Source organism: Ranitomeya variabilis, chromosome 7 (assembly GCF_051348905.1).
Source record: "Ranitomeya variabilis isolate aRanVar5 chromosome 7, aRanVar5.hap1, whole genome shotgun sequence".
Classification (NCBI taxonomy): Eukaryota; Metazoa; Chordata; class Amphibia; order Anura; family Dendrobatidae; genus Ranitomeya; species Ranitomeya variabilis.
In genome coordinates this window covers 81134080-81148748 of record NC_135238.1, presented here as the reverse complement: position 1 = coordinate 81148748, position 14669 = coordinate 81134080, and the positions used below count along the sequence as shown (strand labels likewise).

Here is a 14669-nt window from a genome sequence, read left to right as displayed (position 1 = left end):
CTTTAAAATCGTACACAGAACAGGTCCCGTTACATATTTTTTCTGTTAATGATTTGCAATAATCGAGTATGTGCATTCCTCCTAATATAGGCAGTAACCCTAGAGCTGGGCTTGCTCCGAGAGCAGTGGCGTTCCCCTATCCCGCCCGCCCTATGGCGCTGCCAGCCATTTACTTGCTGGGATAAGACCGAATTCTTCTGGGAATGTGGAGGGTTCCCTGGCCAGGTACGAAATTGGTAATATGGGAGAGGATAATGCCTATGTGAAAAAGAAAAGGCCACATTCTGCAGCAATAAACACTTTCTATAATTAATAGTTTTCATTGGAAGGTTTATATGGAAATACAGAAACGTTACCAACAACAGTGATTTGGGAGCATTCATGTTTCACCGTAATATAGCATCAGACAATGTTGAATTATTGCTCAATGTTGTTTAGGGAGTGAACAGTGTTACACAAGGTCACCGTCACCAAGAATGTGATCTGATACAAGTCGGCTACTCTGTAGCAGGAGACATCTAGAATAGGGCAAACAAGGCTAAGAACAAGAATGCGCGAGAAAGGAACAGATACTTACAAATCTGGAAGAGTTGTCATTCCGCACAGTTTTTGCATTTCCAAATGCTGTTAATAAAAAGCAAATTAAGTGTTATACAACATTTTACAATTGCTTAGTAACATATGTTTGCAATCTGCAACTATGGACAACCATAAACCAGTCTACAAGACCACAAGGGTAGAAAAACGCACTGGTAATTTTCAGCAAATATACGTACATAACAGTCTAATTGGTGATATAAGCAGTTTATTAACCCTATGTATGTTACATATATATGGGTTTAACCTATTGTGATCTTTACCAAATCTTAGGCTTCTTTTACACATACCATTGTTTTGCGGCCCGTGTTTGTGGCCCCAAAAGATTTCTATGTGGCCGCAAAAACAGGATGCAATAATTTCACAGTGCGCCATATGGACGTGAGGGCCGTATTTACGGCTGTGAAAAAAGATCGAACCTGCTCAATCTTTTACACGGCTTACGGACATGGCCCTCATTGAAAACCAATGGGGACGCAAAAACAATGGAAGTTTGTTTTTGCGGTGCACCGTGACTTCCGGTTTAGCGGAACGCCTTTCTTTCCCCAATACTATTTCCATAGTATTGGAAACCCCAAAACGGTGATCTGCAAGTTTTTTGGGGTCCATTATTGCGGCAGACCATGAAAATTGCAGCGATACAGCCCGCAAAAAAGGCCCGCAATAACGGGCCGCAAAAAACACGGCAAGTGTAAAAGTAGCCTTAACTGCGTTTATATTAGTGTCATACAAAATCTGAGTGCATCTAGGCTTCACATAATCAGGACTAAAGCTTAGGAGCAAAATGTAAACGAGATTGGGGTCTTTACCTTCCAAAACTGGATTCGACTGCAAGAGCTGTTCCTTCACTTGATTAACTTCAGCCCCTTTCCCACAGACGGCAGCTACATAAGACATAACCAACTTGCTGGCCTCTGAAAGACAACATGCGGAGGCCTAGGTTACACATATTTATACTGTATATATGCAATTATAAGCTGCCAGTAAAACGGACATGTGCGTTACAGCAAAAACGCCTGTGTGAACAGAAGATCAGTGGTGTGAAGTCAACAGGAACAAACATGGTCCCACAGACATGCATTCAATGAGATCCTAAATCCTGCACCTAAAGTCAGACCCCCCTGGGTTGTCTTGTAATGACACCCCACTGTCTATGTGCCCTTGTGAGGGTACAAATGCCGGAGATTACCCAACTCCCGCTGCCCAGAATGAAGAGTCGCACTACATCAGCAGGAGAATCCATATATTATATGTGAATGGCAGCCACAGAAATGCTACAACATGTGCTCGTATGAGGCTCAACAAGTAGTTACAAACACAGACCAGCGATGATAGCGAGACAAATCCTAATTTAACCGCAAGTTAATACCAGCTAAGTCTCTTTGTAAATTCTTGGCTTTATGGATTTAGTACAGATTTAATTCATTTTGTGCAGTTTTCCATTTTCTTGCCACATACAGTGGGGAAAATAACAGATCTGTGAGAGACAGATTTCTTGCTGGTTGGTCTGTGATCAAATACTTATTTCATGCAAGAAAATGCAATTTAATTATTTAAGAATCACACAATGTGATTTTCTGGTTTCTATTTTTAGATTTTGACATGGCTGGAAATGCAACAGACACAGTAGTAATTCAATCTGATGAAAGGATGGCAAGTGCAGTACTCTGCAGCTCTACAGAGAAAGTGAGGGATTGGAAACTTTGTTCAGCATTTCCATTCCTTACAATGGAAGAAAAGAATCCGGTGTGCTGCTGCAAAGGCCTATCAGGGAATGTGGCTTCACGGAGCTTAACCATACACCCTACAGTCCAGACCTGGCAGATTCACAATGTGAAGACATTCCTGAATGAGCAAAGATTTCCTGGTAACGCAGTTGAAGAGGTAGTAACAGGGCTCTTGCAGCAGCTAGAAGTCTCCTTCTGTTCTGAGGGCATCCGATCACTGAAGGCAAAGTGGAATATGGGTGTTGAAGTTAAGGGGGATTACTTTGAAAAGTTGTAAGTTGAGTTTTGTCTGAAAATGTTGTTTTCATAATCAGGTAGATAAATTACTGAACGCCCTTCGTATATGATCCAATATCTAACTTCTCGCCAAGATGTTGCGGAATATTGTGAACTACAATTTGAAAAGAGGTACACGTAGCGATCCCTGGCCAGCCATGTAGAAGGAAAAGATGGGTGACATGTTAGGACTATGACAGCTTTAAAGAGAACATGTGTTGTTGTACGTGCAGTCCTATCTTTCCCTGTAAATTGGAGAATATACATAAATTTTTTTTATATACAATGTTCACTACAAACTGTGTGGAGGTGCATTACACAGCGCGATTATCGTACATGAGCAAACCTACGAATAGTGTTAATTGGCTGATGATCACCCGATGAACGAGTAAAATGTTCATTCATCGGGAGAAAGGTTTTTTCATTTGCACAAAAATGTTGACAGCAGTTTGTCCTGTGTAAACAGGACCTGTGCTGCCGAGAACAATGACAGCTCATGCGTACTACACATGTGTGACAGATAGTTCAGCTCACACCTGAAGTGAGGTCAACCTGTGTAAACCGGCTGCTAAATGACCGCTGACCAGCACACGTGTCCAGTTGGCGCTCATTTAATGATGCACATTGCGCAGAGTGAATAAACCGTAAAATGCGCCCGTCTCCCTGTTAACAGGCAGCAGCAATGGCAGGAGGCTCTCAGTATACGGTTTGATTCAAAATAAATGCAACTCAAAACAAAATGTTAAGATTACATAGCAAAAGTAATAAAAAAAAATATGAATATATAAATATAGATTTTGTAAGTAGACTAACGTAGTTTCATGCATGCAATCTTCATTTTAAGCAAATCAATATTATATGTTAGAGGGTTGATCATAAAAGAAAAAAAAAGTATCAATATTTCCAAACAAGAAGAGCAGACAAAGAGGACAAACATGAAATATTGTAAGAGATAACATTGTTGCAGCATGAAGCATTGTCTGGAGAAGCCATCATAGAGCCCTGCTCACACCAGGAAGCCACGATAATGGTTACCAGCACAACAAAACAAGGCGCTTTACACAAAGATAGAGAGCCGCTGTTATCTGTTCCGCCAGGAGGAAAACACACCAACCTGGATGCAAAGAAGGCTGCAGATAAAGCAAATGTAAGCATTAAAACACCGCGACCACGATAACGAGATACATATATTAGATAGATCATTACAGCGCTCCCTTTCCATGTCTCACAGACGCTGCTTGCTTTTTTGGAGATGGAAGGTGGCCCCCTTACCTCAGGGGCCCTTGTGCACAGGTTGTATCATGGGTATGTGCCCCCTGGACCACAGGTTTAGGAATAAGCACTAGCGGATAACAGACAGAAGTGGCCCCTGTGCAAGAACAGTATATGGGCCCTTTACAGCCCAAGAGCTCATAATGCACAATACGTCTGCTATGGAGGGGATAGTGGGCCCCCTTACCTCTTGGGCCCCTCTGTGGCTGCACCAATGATATGTCAGCCCCCGTCTCCCAGTGTACACAGCTGGCTAGCAGGGCCAACGTCTCACTAGACCAGCCGGGGCAGGTGCCGCCAGGCTTGTGGTGCCCACTCCAGTCTGGGTAAATATAAGTGCCTTATGCTTGTGAAGTTATTTGTGAGGTAAGCGAGGGGCACGTTTTCGGAAGCTATCCCTGTATAAATAAGTCAGTCTTCGTAGCTCCCCAGAGACAGCCTATAGGTGACCATTTTGCCTGCTACACTCTCTGCTCACAAATCATCATGGACTTCTGCTCCATGTAGGAGAAAGATGGCTGCCAGACCCCAGTGGTAAAGCTGACAGGAAAGATTGGTTCTTACCTATGAAACAGTGTCAGTGTTGTCCAGAGCAACCAATCAAATCACATATTTTTCAACCTGTTTCAGAGAAAGTGAAAGCTTGAATATAATTGGCTGCTGGGCGCCTCCACACGGAGCGGTTTTATCCATGATTCGCCCAATTCACCAACACTCCCGGAAATCAAGATGTAAACCATGCTGCACATGATAGAAGAATATGTACACAATGCTGAAGTCCTCTGTGCTGCCCCAATACTGCAACAAAGACATCACAGACAACAGGGAGTTCTGCCAGTGGGTTGAAAAATAAATGTACGGGTAAGGGAAAGGGACACCACTGCACTTGGAATAAAAAAGGCTCATTTACTTCCCAAGTTCAATATATTTAAATAATAAGAATTAATCATGTTCATTAAACATGTCCTACCATTTTTCTACTATAATGTCTCTAACACATTCACATATTAAACTACACAAGAATTTACTAACTTAGAATACTTTGACTACTGAATTCAGAGACAGGGTGGGTGCTTATATGACACACATGTAAGGGTTGCTGAGCTTGGGCTTTGATTCAGCCACCGCCACTACCTCCAGCAAGAGTATCCACAGGGGTAGGCCACCGCCACTACCTCCAGCAAGTGTATTCACAGGGGTCAGCCACCACCACTACCTCCAGCAAGTGTATCCACAGGGGTTAGCCACCGCCACTACCTCCATCAAGTGTATCCACAGGGGTCAGCCACCACCACTACCTCCAGCAAGTGTATTCACAGGGGTCAGCCACCGCTACTACCCCCAGCAAGAGTATCCACAGGGGTAGGCCACCGCCACTACCTCCAGCAAGCGTATCCACAGGGGTCAGCCACTACCTCCAGCAAGAGTATCCACAGGGGTCAGCCAACGCTACTACCTCCAGCAAGACTATCCACAGGGGTCAGCCACCGCCACTACCTCCAAGCAAGAGTATTCACAGGGGTCAGCCACCGCCACTACCTCCAGCAAGAGTATCCACAGGGGTCAGCCACCGCCACTACCTCCAGCAAGAGTATCCACAGGGGTCAGCCACTGCCACTACTCGAAGCAAGAGTATTCACAGGGGTCAGCCACCGCCACTACCTCCAGCAAGAGTATCCACAGGGGTCAGCCACTGCCACTACCTCCACCAAGAGTATTCACAGGGGTCTGCCACCACCACTACTTCCAGCAAGCGTATCCACAGGGGTCAGCCACCGCCACTACCTCCAGCAAGCGTATCCACAGGGGTCAGCCACCACCACTACCTCCAGCAAGTGTATTCACAGGGGTCAGTCACCGCCACTACCTCCAGTAAATGTATCCACAGGGGTCAGCCACCACCACTAGCTCCAGTAAGTGTATTCACAGGGGTCAGCCACCGCCACTACCTCCAGCAAGAGTATTCACAGGGGTCTGCCACCGCCAATACCTCCAACAAGCGTATCCACAGGGGTCAGCCACCACCACTACCTCCAGCAAGAGTATCCACAGGGGTCAGCCAACGTTACTACCTGCAGCAAGACTATCCACAGGGGTCAGCCACTGCCACTACTCCAAGCAAGAGTATTCACAGGGGTCAGCCACCGCCACTACCTCCAGCAAGAGTATTCACAGGGGTCAGCCACCACCACTACCTCCAACAAGCGTATCCACAGGGGCCAGCCACCGCCACTACCTCCAGCAAGAGTATCCACAGGGGTCAGCCAACGCCACTACCTCCAGCAAGAGTATCCATAGGGGCAAGCCACCGCCACTACCTCCATCAAGAGTATCCATATGGGCAAGCCACCGCCACTACCTCCAGCAAGAGTATCCACAGGGGTCAGCCACCGCCACTTCCTCCAGCAAGAGTATCCACAGGGGTCAGCCACTGCCACTACATCCAGCAAAAGTATCAATAGGAGTCAGCCACCGCCACTACCTCCAGCAAGAGTATGCATAGGAGTCAACCACCGCAACTACCTCCAGCAAGTGTATCCACAGGGGCCAGCCACTGCCATTACCTCCAGCAAGAGTATCCATAGGGGTCAGCCACCGCTAAATGACATATTAGGACAGACAAAAGTAAAACTATAAAGTCTATGAAGGAGTTTTTCTCCAATTTAATCCACAAATAAAAAAATCTACTGTACATAATAGCCAACTACATCTGGCGCCAGCATCATTAGGCGTATAGGTCACAAAATTATGTACCGCAGAGCACACTTAGGCTTTATTCACACATCAGCATTTGTATGTCAAAACCGTAGTGTCTCCGAAGCACAGAATAAGTGTCAATCTTTGAATTATATTTTATCTCTAAACTCAACTCCCGATTTCGGCTTAGAAACACTGATGCAACATACTGACCAAGCACTGATGTGTGAATAAGCCCGAATGCTGTTTACATCATTAGAGTCGGTGTCGCTGTCTTGGATGCGACGTCCATACCACATTTTGCAGGGCTTCACACATAAACCGTGACGATGCTGAAAACGATATGTGAACAGAGCCCTAATCAGAGGTGTCCTACTGCTGCATTAAGAGGCTTTGGATATTCTGAAAGTGCTTACAGATGTTCCTCTACAAGTCAGGGTATGTGCACACGTCCGGAAAGTATGCAGAAATTTCCTGATAAAATCCTGAGGTTTTCCGCAGAAATTCTGCCTGCGTTTTTATAGCGCATGTTGCGCGTTTTTTGTGCGGATTTTCACGTTTTTTTTCCGGGGGTACCCAATGCAATAATATATTGGGAAATCCGCTTAAAATCCACAAAATAAATGAACATGCTGTGTATTTCTCCGCATGCGTTTTTTTCGCAGAAAAATACGCAACATATGCACAAAAATTGCGGAAACCATTATAAATGATGGGATGCATATGTATGTGTTTAAGCGTTTTGGTTGCGAAAAACGAGCAAAAAACGCAAACAAATTCGGAACGTGTGCACACAGCCTAACTCCGACCAAGCTAAAATAAAATTACAGATAAGAAAAGGGAATTTACAAATAACCGTGATATAGTGTAGCTTTGACATGTTGCTGCACTAGACCAATCCAAAGCAGATAAAGCAAATAATGATCTGCCAGATAACTAGGCAGTTACTCACTTCCACGGCTAGGTATGGCTAGTCTGCAGTCTACCTAGATTAAGTGAAGAATTTGTGGCATTTGACTTCTAAGCAAGTTGGTATTCCCATTAAAACATTTCTGATTCCTTTTGAAATAAAATTCCTAAATTTAATTTCTATGTCAAAATATTTTGTGATCAGAAAAATTTAGCAGTTAAGTCAGATAGCATATCTTGTGTGCATGCTCTGTAAATGTGGAAGAGCAATATCTAATCTCTAAAAAAGAAAAAAAAAGTATTACATTCCATCTGTTACAATATTCTATAGCAATATCTGATTTTTCATACAGCAGAATAGTCCTAGTTTATAGCGAGGGCTAGGTGCCAACTATTGCCTACATTGTTACACAGCAATTGAATTTAGGCAGCCTGTGTAGAGCAGCTACCTCCAAGGCTTTTTTTTTTTTCTATCTAGCTGCCCAACAACAACTAAAAAGATCCATGATCCACAGCTACTGCAGCGGTCAAGCATTTTAAGGCTAAGGTCTCACCACTATATTTTCTCGAAGCTGAGAGAATCGTGACGATTTGAGAGAGCAGAGTCAGAGCAGAGTCAGAGCAGAGTCAGAGCAGAGTCAGAGCAGAGTCAGAGCAGAGTCAGAGCAGAGTCAGAGCAGAGTCAGAGCAGAGTCAGAGCAGAGTCAGAGCAGAGACAGAGCAGAGACAGAGCAGAGACAGAGTTTCTCGGCTGAGGAGAAAAGAAACTTCATCATCTTCTCCATTCTGTCAGTCTGTGACAAATGAAGGGGCAGACGGAAGAGTAACACATGATAGCAGGATCAGAGTACACAGGGTTCTTTTGTAGTCTGTAACCTTGGAGATACATAGGACTGCATAGGCGATGGAGACATTACATGGTAGGATATTTTTAATCGCAATTATATGCAGAGTAGTAAAAGTTAAAAGGGATCAGTTCAAAAAAGTTCCGGTGCCGTTCTTCACATCACATACACTATCTCTATTACAGCTGCCAGAATCTAAAACAGATGTGTCACCACATTTGGCTGCAGCAAAGTATGGAGACCATAGCGGCTAGTTGCGGAAGGCTGAACAAAGAATACAGCAGACTTCTAGTTAAAGAGCTTTTTAGATGGTAATTTATCTTAATTCCCCTCACTTTTTAATTAAGATATCTTGAGGAGTCCCTTTCACGACCCTCACCATTCTGCTAAACAGAAGTGGTTCCAGCTACTCTCTGATGTGCCAGGACCCCTCTGGTACTCTATTAATATGTGCACAAATGGGAAATTGTAACATACGAGCATGAAATGTACATAACATACATAGAGGTACTTGAGGAATTGTTAGCAGTTAGATCAAACCAATGTAATTTTATTTTTAAAAACGTAAAAGATCATAGAGAGTGACTGAGATTTACCAGTTGTGACAAATAGGGTCCACTGAAATTATATCAGAAAAAAATGTGATAAAGTACAATATCACATACTGAATATACCAGGGACGTAACCGGTTACAATGGGGCACTAAGAAAAATGTAGGGTCCCATGCTATCATAACCAGAGTAAGTTTAGAAAAATGTTTGAGATTATTTTGGCCTCTACTGCAGCGGCTGAAGTCGCCCATATACAGACTGATGGCAGCCACACCCAACAATGTTGATGGGCAAGGCCGACACTAATGTATATGTGGGCGCCGGTTGACTGATGACCTCAATGGATTCCTGGCATGGTGCCAAACCTTAAGGACAAGGCACCCACTGATGGGTTTGCCTGGGGTCACGGGATCTTTGACTTGCAGCATGAGTGCTGGGATGTCTGTTTCTACCCCTGCTGACAATCACTTCAGCACCGGTGACCTCATGGCGCTGTTCCTTTACAGTACCATAAGTGACCCACTAAGATGTACGCCATAATGTGGCAGTGGGCTTCATGCAGTCTGATCAGAACCTTAAACAACTAAGAAACATGTTCAGTTTTGTAATTTTTTGCTGAGCCACTATAGATCAATGTTTAAGGTTTGGATGTGGGGTCCATGTCATTGTCTCCAGCTATGGTGTATTACGTGGCCGTCCCCTCTTTCTGTGTTACTTGGCCCAGGCGTTTATAATTAGCAGGACACTGCACGAGGAGTACTGCAGGGTATTGCGCTCAGCTCACTTTGAGAACGTGTGAAAGGCGAGGGTTTTTCAGCTCCTTTCACTTGGTGTTGGTGCTGTGTGGTGGCCATTGCTGCTGTGGTGGTGTGCATGGGGTGGTGTGGCCTGCAGTCATGGGGGCTCAGCTTTGCACCATGGGTGCTGTGGGACGTCAGGTCACTCGTGCCGCTGGTGCGCTACGGCTCTTGTAGTGGTCAGTGCATGCCGTGCACCTTTAACCCCTTTAGCTCCTAAGGCTGTTTGCACCTTCATGACCAGGACAAATTTTACAATTCTGACTGTCACTATCTGCAACACTTTAACGGATCCCAGTGATTCGGAGATTGTTTTTTTCGTGACATGTTGTACTTCACGATAGAGGTAAAATATCTTCGATAGGACTCATGATTATTTGTGGGGGAAAAAAAATGAAATTTGGTGAAAATTTGGAAAATGTAGCAATTTTCAAACTTTTAATTTTTATGCTCCTAAATCAGAGAGCCATATCACACAAAGTAATTAATAAACAACATTTCCCACATGTCTACTTTACATCAGCACAAATTTTTAAAAGGTATTTTTTGTTAGGAAGTTATAAAAGGGTTAAAGCTTGACTAGCAATTTCTCATTTTTACAACAAAATTTACAAAGACTTTTTTTGGGGGGGGGGACACACATCACATTTTAAGGGACTTTAAAGGGGTCTATATGACCCAGAATACCCAGAAGTGAGACCATTCTAAAAACTGCACCCCTCAAGGTGCTCAAATCTTGAGATGAGCTAATACCTTTGGCTCCCTCCTTATCCGGCAAGCTATAGCGCTTACCGAATAAGCTGCATCGGCAACCGAGCTGCAGCTGCATGTGTCGCGGCAGTGTGACCGGCACAACAGATGCATGGAGAGCCCAATAAAAAGCTCTCCATGCATGTGTTGTGACTGTGACACAGCCGCAACACATGCAGCTGCGGCTCGGAACAGCTGATCATCTGCAGCACTCCAGTTAGCCGAATTCCCGATGCAGCTTATTTGATAAGCGCTATAGCTTGCCTAATAAGGAGGGACCGGAAGATATTTGCTCATCTCTACTTAAAACCACATTCAAGAGGTTTATTAACCCTTTAGGTGCTTCACTGAAACATGGAAGGAGGAAACAAAAAAAAAGACATTTCACTTTTCTTTCACAAATTTTTTTTTACTTTGGATCCCACTTTTTTTTTTCACAAAGGGTAACAGAAGACAATGGACCCCAAAATTTGTTGTGCGATTTCGCCAGAGCACGCAGATACCTCATGTGGGGGGAAAACTACTATTTGGGCGCATGGCAGGGCTTAAAAGGGAAGGAGCGCCATTTGACCTTTTGAGTGCAAAATTTGCTGGAATCATGGCCTCATAGAACCCATTCATACAATAAAAACACAAAACGCTTTAATTGTGGATAAAAATGGCCGTGTAGTTTATTTAGGGTTACATAAATTAATTAATCACCAATAAATAAACTCCATAAATTATAAAACCAAAGTACCAAACTTTTCCAATAAACCAATCCACCCAGACATGGGTGATTTTCCCACAAGTAAACTACACGACAGTAAAATTACAAGAATTCAGGGGAGGGAGGGTGGGGTCTTCTTTATCTTCTTCCGCTGACAGAATGACCAGATACCACAAAACAGGTGTTTATATATTCAAAAAAAGAGCGGCAAAGCTGCTTACAGCCAATAGAAAACCGTTACAATAGGCACCAAACATACCAGAAAAAACTGGATAAAACCAGTGTCACACTTTCAGAGATGACTGACCTGACCTTTATTTGACCTTTCTTCTGACAGAAAGCCATATTAAATGACAGGGTCCATGAGGCCATGAGACCCCCGCTATATTTCTTTCAGGTTTACGCGGGGGGGCTAACATGGCCTCATAGAACCCATTCATACAATAAAAACACAAAACGCTTTAATTGTGGATAAAAATGGCCGTGTAGTTTATTTAGGGTTACATAAATTAATTAATCACCAATAAATAAACTCCATAAATTATAAAACCAAAGTACCAAACTTTTCCAATAAACCAATCCACCCAGACATGGGTGATTTTCCCACAAGGCCATGACTCAGCGAGACATGGCCCCCCCCAAACCACACAGCCATTTTTTTAATGATAGTTTGTAAGTCCAAATTAAAAATATCAAGGCCAATATCAGATAAATGATCCAAATCAAGCCTATAAAGGCCCAGTGAAAAACCCTCCAAATCCAAATGCCGGAATGAAAACCCTGAAATTAAAAGAAAAAAATTTTTTTCCATGGATTTATTGACCCTTCTCCGGATATTATCTAAAAAAGAAAATTGATTGTCGTGCCACAAAAGTCTGGGAATAATCTTGAAAAAACGAAGTTTGAATCAGGCAGAATTTGCTTAAGATAAATAATATCGGATCGAATGGCCGATAATAAGTCAAGAGTCCTGATTTTCCCGAGATCATTCCCAGATCATTCCCAGCTACATGAAATATAATTAAATCAGGGGAAGGAAATTTAATTAGCCATTTCTTCACTTCAGCAACCAGGCAATGCCATTTCAAGCCGCGAACTCCATGCCACCAGACCTGAATATCAGAAGGATTAAAGGATAAATTTTCAGTATAAGATCGTTGGCTGGCCCTCTTCCTGGCCCAGAAGATAAAAGAATGTCCGACTATCCAAATGACTAGCGGACCTGAAAGAAAACCAATAATTAATAGTCATACAGATCATGTCCTTTATCCCTGAATTGTAAAGCCCGGCCCTAGAGGCCTCCGTAGCTGCTCCGATTCTAAACGAATGAGATGTGATTTTAAGGTGTTTTTTACCCAAAAAGCTTAAACATTTCTTTAGGACAAAATTAAATTGGAAGACAGTAACCGGAGAAAAATCCCTATGAATGAATAATGAGCCCTGTCCCATAGGTCTGACCTTAATCCAATTTGCCATGTTATCAACAGGGCAAATGATAGAGACATGGATCGCGTTAATTTTCAACCTAGATCCCCTGCCTAATTAATCTGTCTTTCATTTTCTTATAAATAAAATTAAAAAAAAAACTACTCATGAATCTGGACATCCGAAATCATGAGTCCCGAAGGCTCCGATTTCTTAACAGAAACCACCTCACCAACGCGAAGTGCTCCAAAAAAGGACAGGGAAAAAATAGAGCTAAATAATAAAGCTTCCTTAAAATTTACACAAACGTGGATGAGACAGGAGCACAATTCTTTCAATAAAGACAGGGAAATAGGTCGTCTCGAGTCAGGTATAAAATTGGTTTTCCTAAAGCTTTTTAAAAACTGCTTTACTGGAAAAAGATTAGTTAAAGCAATACTGCCAGAAAGTTTAAGGAAAAATTAAACTCCTGCTTGGCATTTCGCTATTGCATAGTAAGACAAACCGTTTTGTACTATAGATTCAGCAAACTTTAGTGCTGCTACCGGATTAGAAACTGTTGGGTCAAAATAATGTAGGTTGCAAAAATTGTTCCAATTCAGCAATGCAGCGGAATAGTCAGCCCATGATCTATTAGATAACCATTTTTTTTATAAAATACTGTATCAGAGTGCAATCATGTCCCAAATTGAAAGAGGGTCCTTCCGAACCCACGTTGGGAACCTGCAGGAAAAAATTCGACCACTGACGATTTTGTAAAGAGTCAGTTATGGAAAAAAAATTTGCTCTTTCCCAACTTTGCTTTCAGGCATTGTAAGACCAATTGTCTCAAAATTCTGTCAGCAAAAGTATTTTTAGAAGATAACGTGTTGATAGAAAAAAAAAAAAAAAAAAAAAACAACTACTGCCTGGTTAGTGGAAAGGAGTAAAATCCTGGAATTCTGCATTAGTGATCCCCAAATTAATATTCCTGCAAAAATAGAAAAAAAGTTCCAACATCATTACGTTTGAAGTTACTTTCTTAGACACCCAACTTTTTGGCCACAGGATGGACATCCAATGGGAGTCAAATAAAATACTTTAGCCACACTGGGTATCCGCTGCGAAAAGAAAGGGAAAAGAATCGCCAGAGACAAAGAATGACTGCCACAAAGATCTGCCGTTATGCTCTGACAAAAAGGAGAGCCAAATTCTAGCGTCTTCCTTTAGATCAGAACGGATACTATCATGCGAATGAGGTGAAGATACACCTTAAGTGGCATCCTATAAACTTGTGCAAAAAGCCCGACCTATAGGAATGACACAAACCGCAAAATTCAATAGACCTAACAATGATTGAATTTCCTTAAGAGTGACCTTGTTCTTGGCTAAAAAATTTGATAACGCAATGCGCAGTTTAAAAAGTTCCTCATCAGGAAGTCAGATTCCATTTTTTGATAATCAAGAGTGATTCCCAGAAACTCGAGGGATCTAGACGGACCAACTGTTTTTCTATGAGCAATAGGAACACCGAAGTGCTCACACATTTGGATAAATTTATTGAGGGGATCTTCGCATATTGAGGAACCATAAGGACCGATAAACAAAAAATCATCTAAGTAATGGAGGATACCTGCATCCTTACAATAAGTTTATAAAACCCAATGAAGAAAGGAAGAAAAACTTTCAAAATACGAACATGACAAAGAAAAGCCCATTGGCAGGCACTTATCAAAAAAAAAAAAAAAAAAAAAAAAAAAAGAAGCAGTCATCAAAATAAAAACCTAAAGAATTAAAACCGCACGGGTGAACAGGAAGGAGTCTAAAAGCAGACTTAATATCTGACTTGGACAATAAAGCATTAAAACCAAATTTCTTGAGGATTTCTAATGCAGAATCAAAAGATGAATAGGACACGGAGCATAAAGCCTTGTCCACTTCATCGTTCATGGATGAACCCAGAGGATATGATAAGTGGTGAATTAGCCGGAAAGAGCCCTCATCTTTTTTTTTTTTTTTTTTTTTTTTGGCACAATACCCAATGGTGATACACGGAAATTAACAAACGGCGGGGTTAAAAAAGGGCCTGAAACTCTGCCTAATTGAATTTCATTAATAATTTTATCCCTAGCTGC

At 42.4% G+C, this 14669-nt stretch overlaps 1 protein-coding gene across 5 annotated transcripts in view; it reads right to left on the bottom strand.

Moving 5' to 3' along the window:
• Window positions 1–14669, bottom strand: part of MYO1B (myosin IB) — a 275911-nt gene that overhangs the window by 155597 nt on the left and 105645 nt on the right. For all 5 annotated transcript variants that reach the window (XM_077275371.1, XM_077275373.1, XM_077275375.1 and 2 more), the window contains exons 5-6: window positions 1407–1511; window positions 578–624 (exon numbers count right to left, since the gene is read on the bottom strand). In XM_077275371.1, coding sequence (XP_077131486.1) covers window positions 578–624; window positions 1407–1511 — 152 coding nt within the window. The remainder of the gene's footprint in view (window positions 1–577; window positions 625–1406; window positions 1512–14669) is intronic.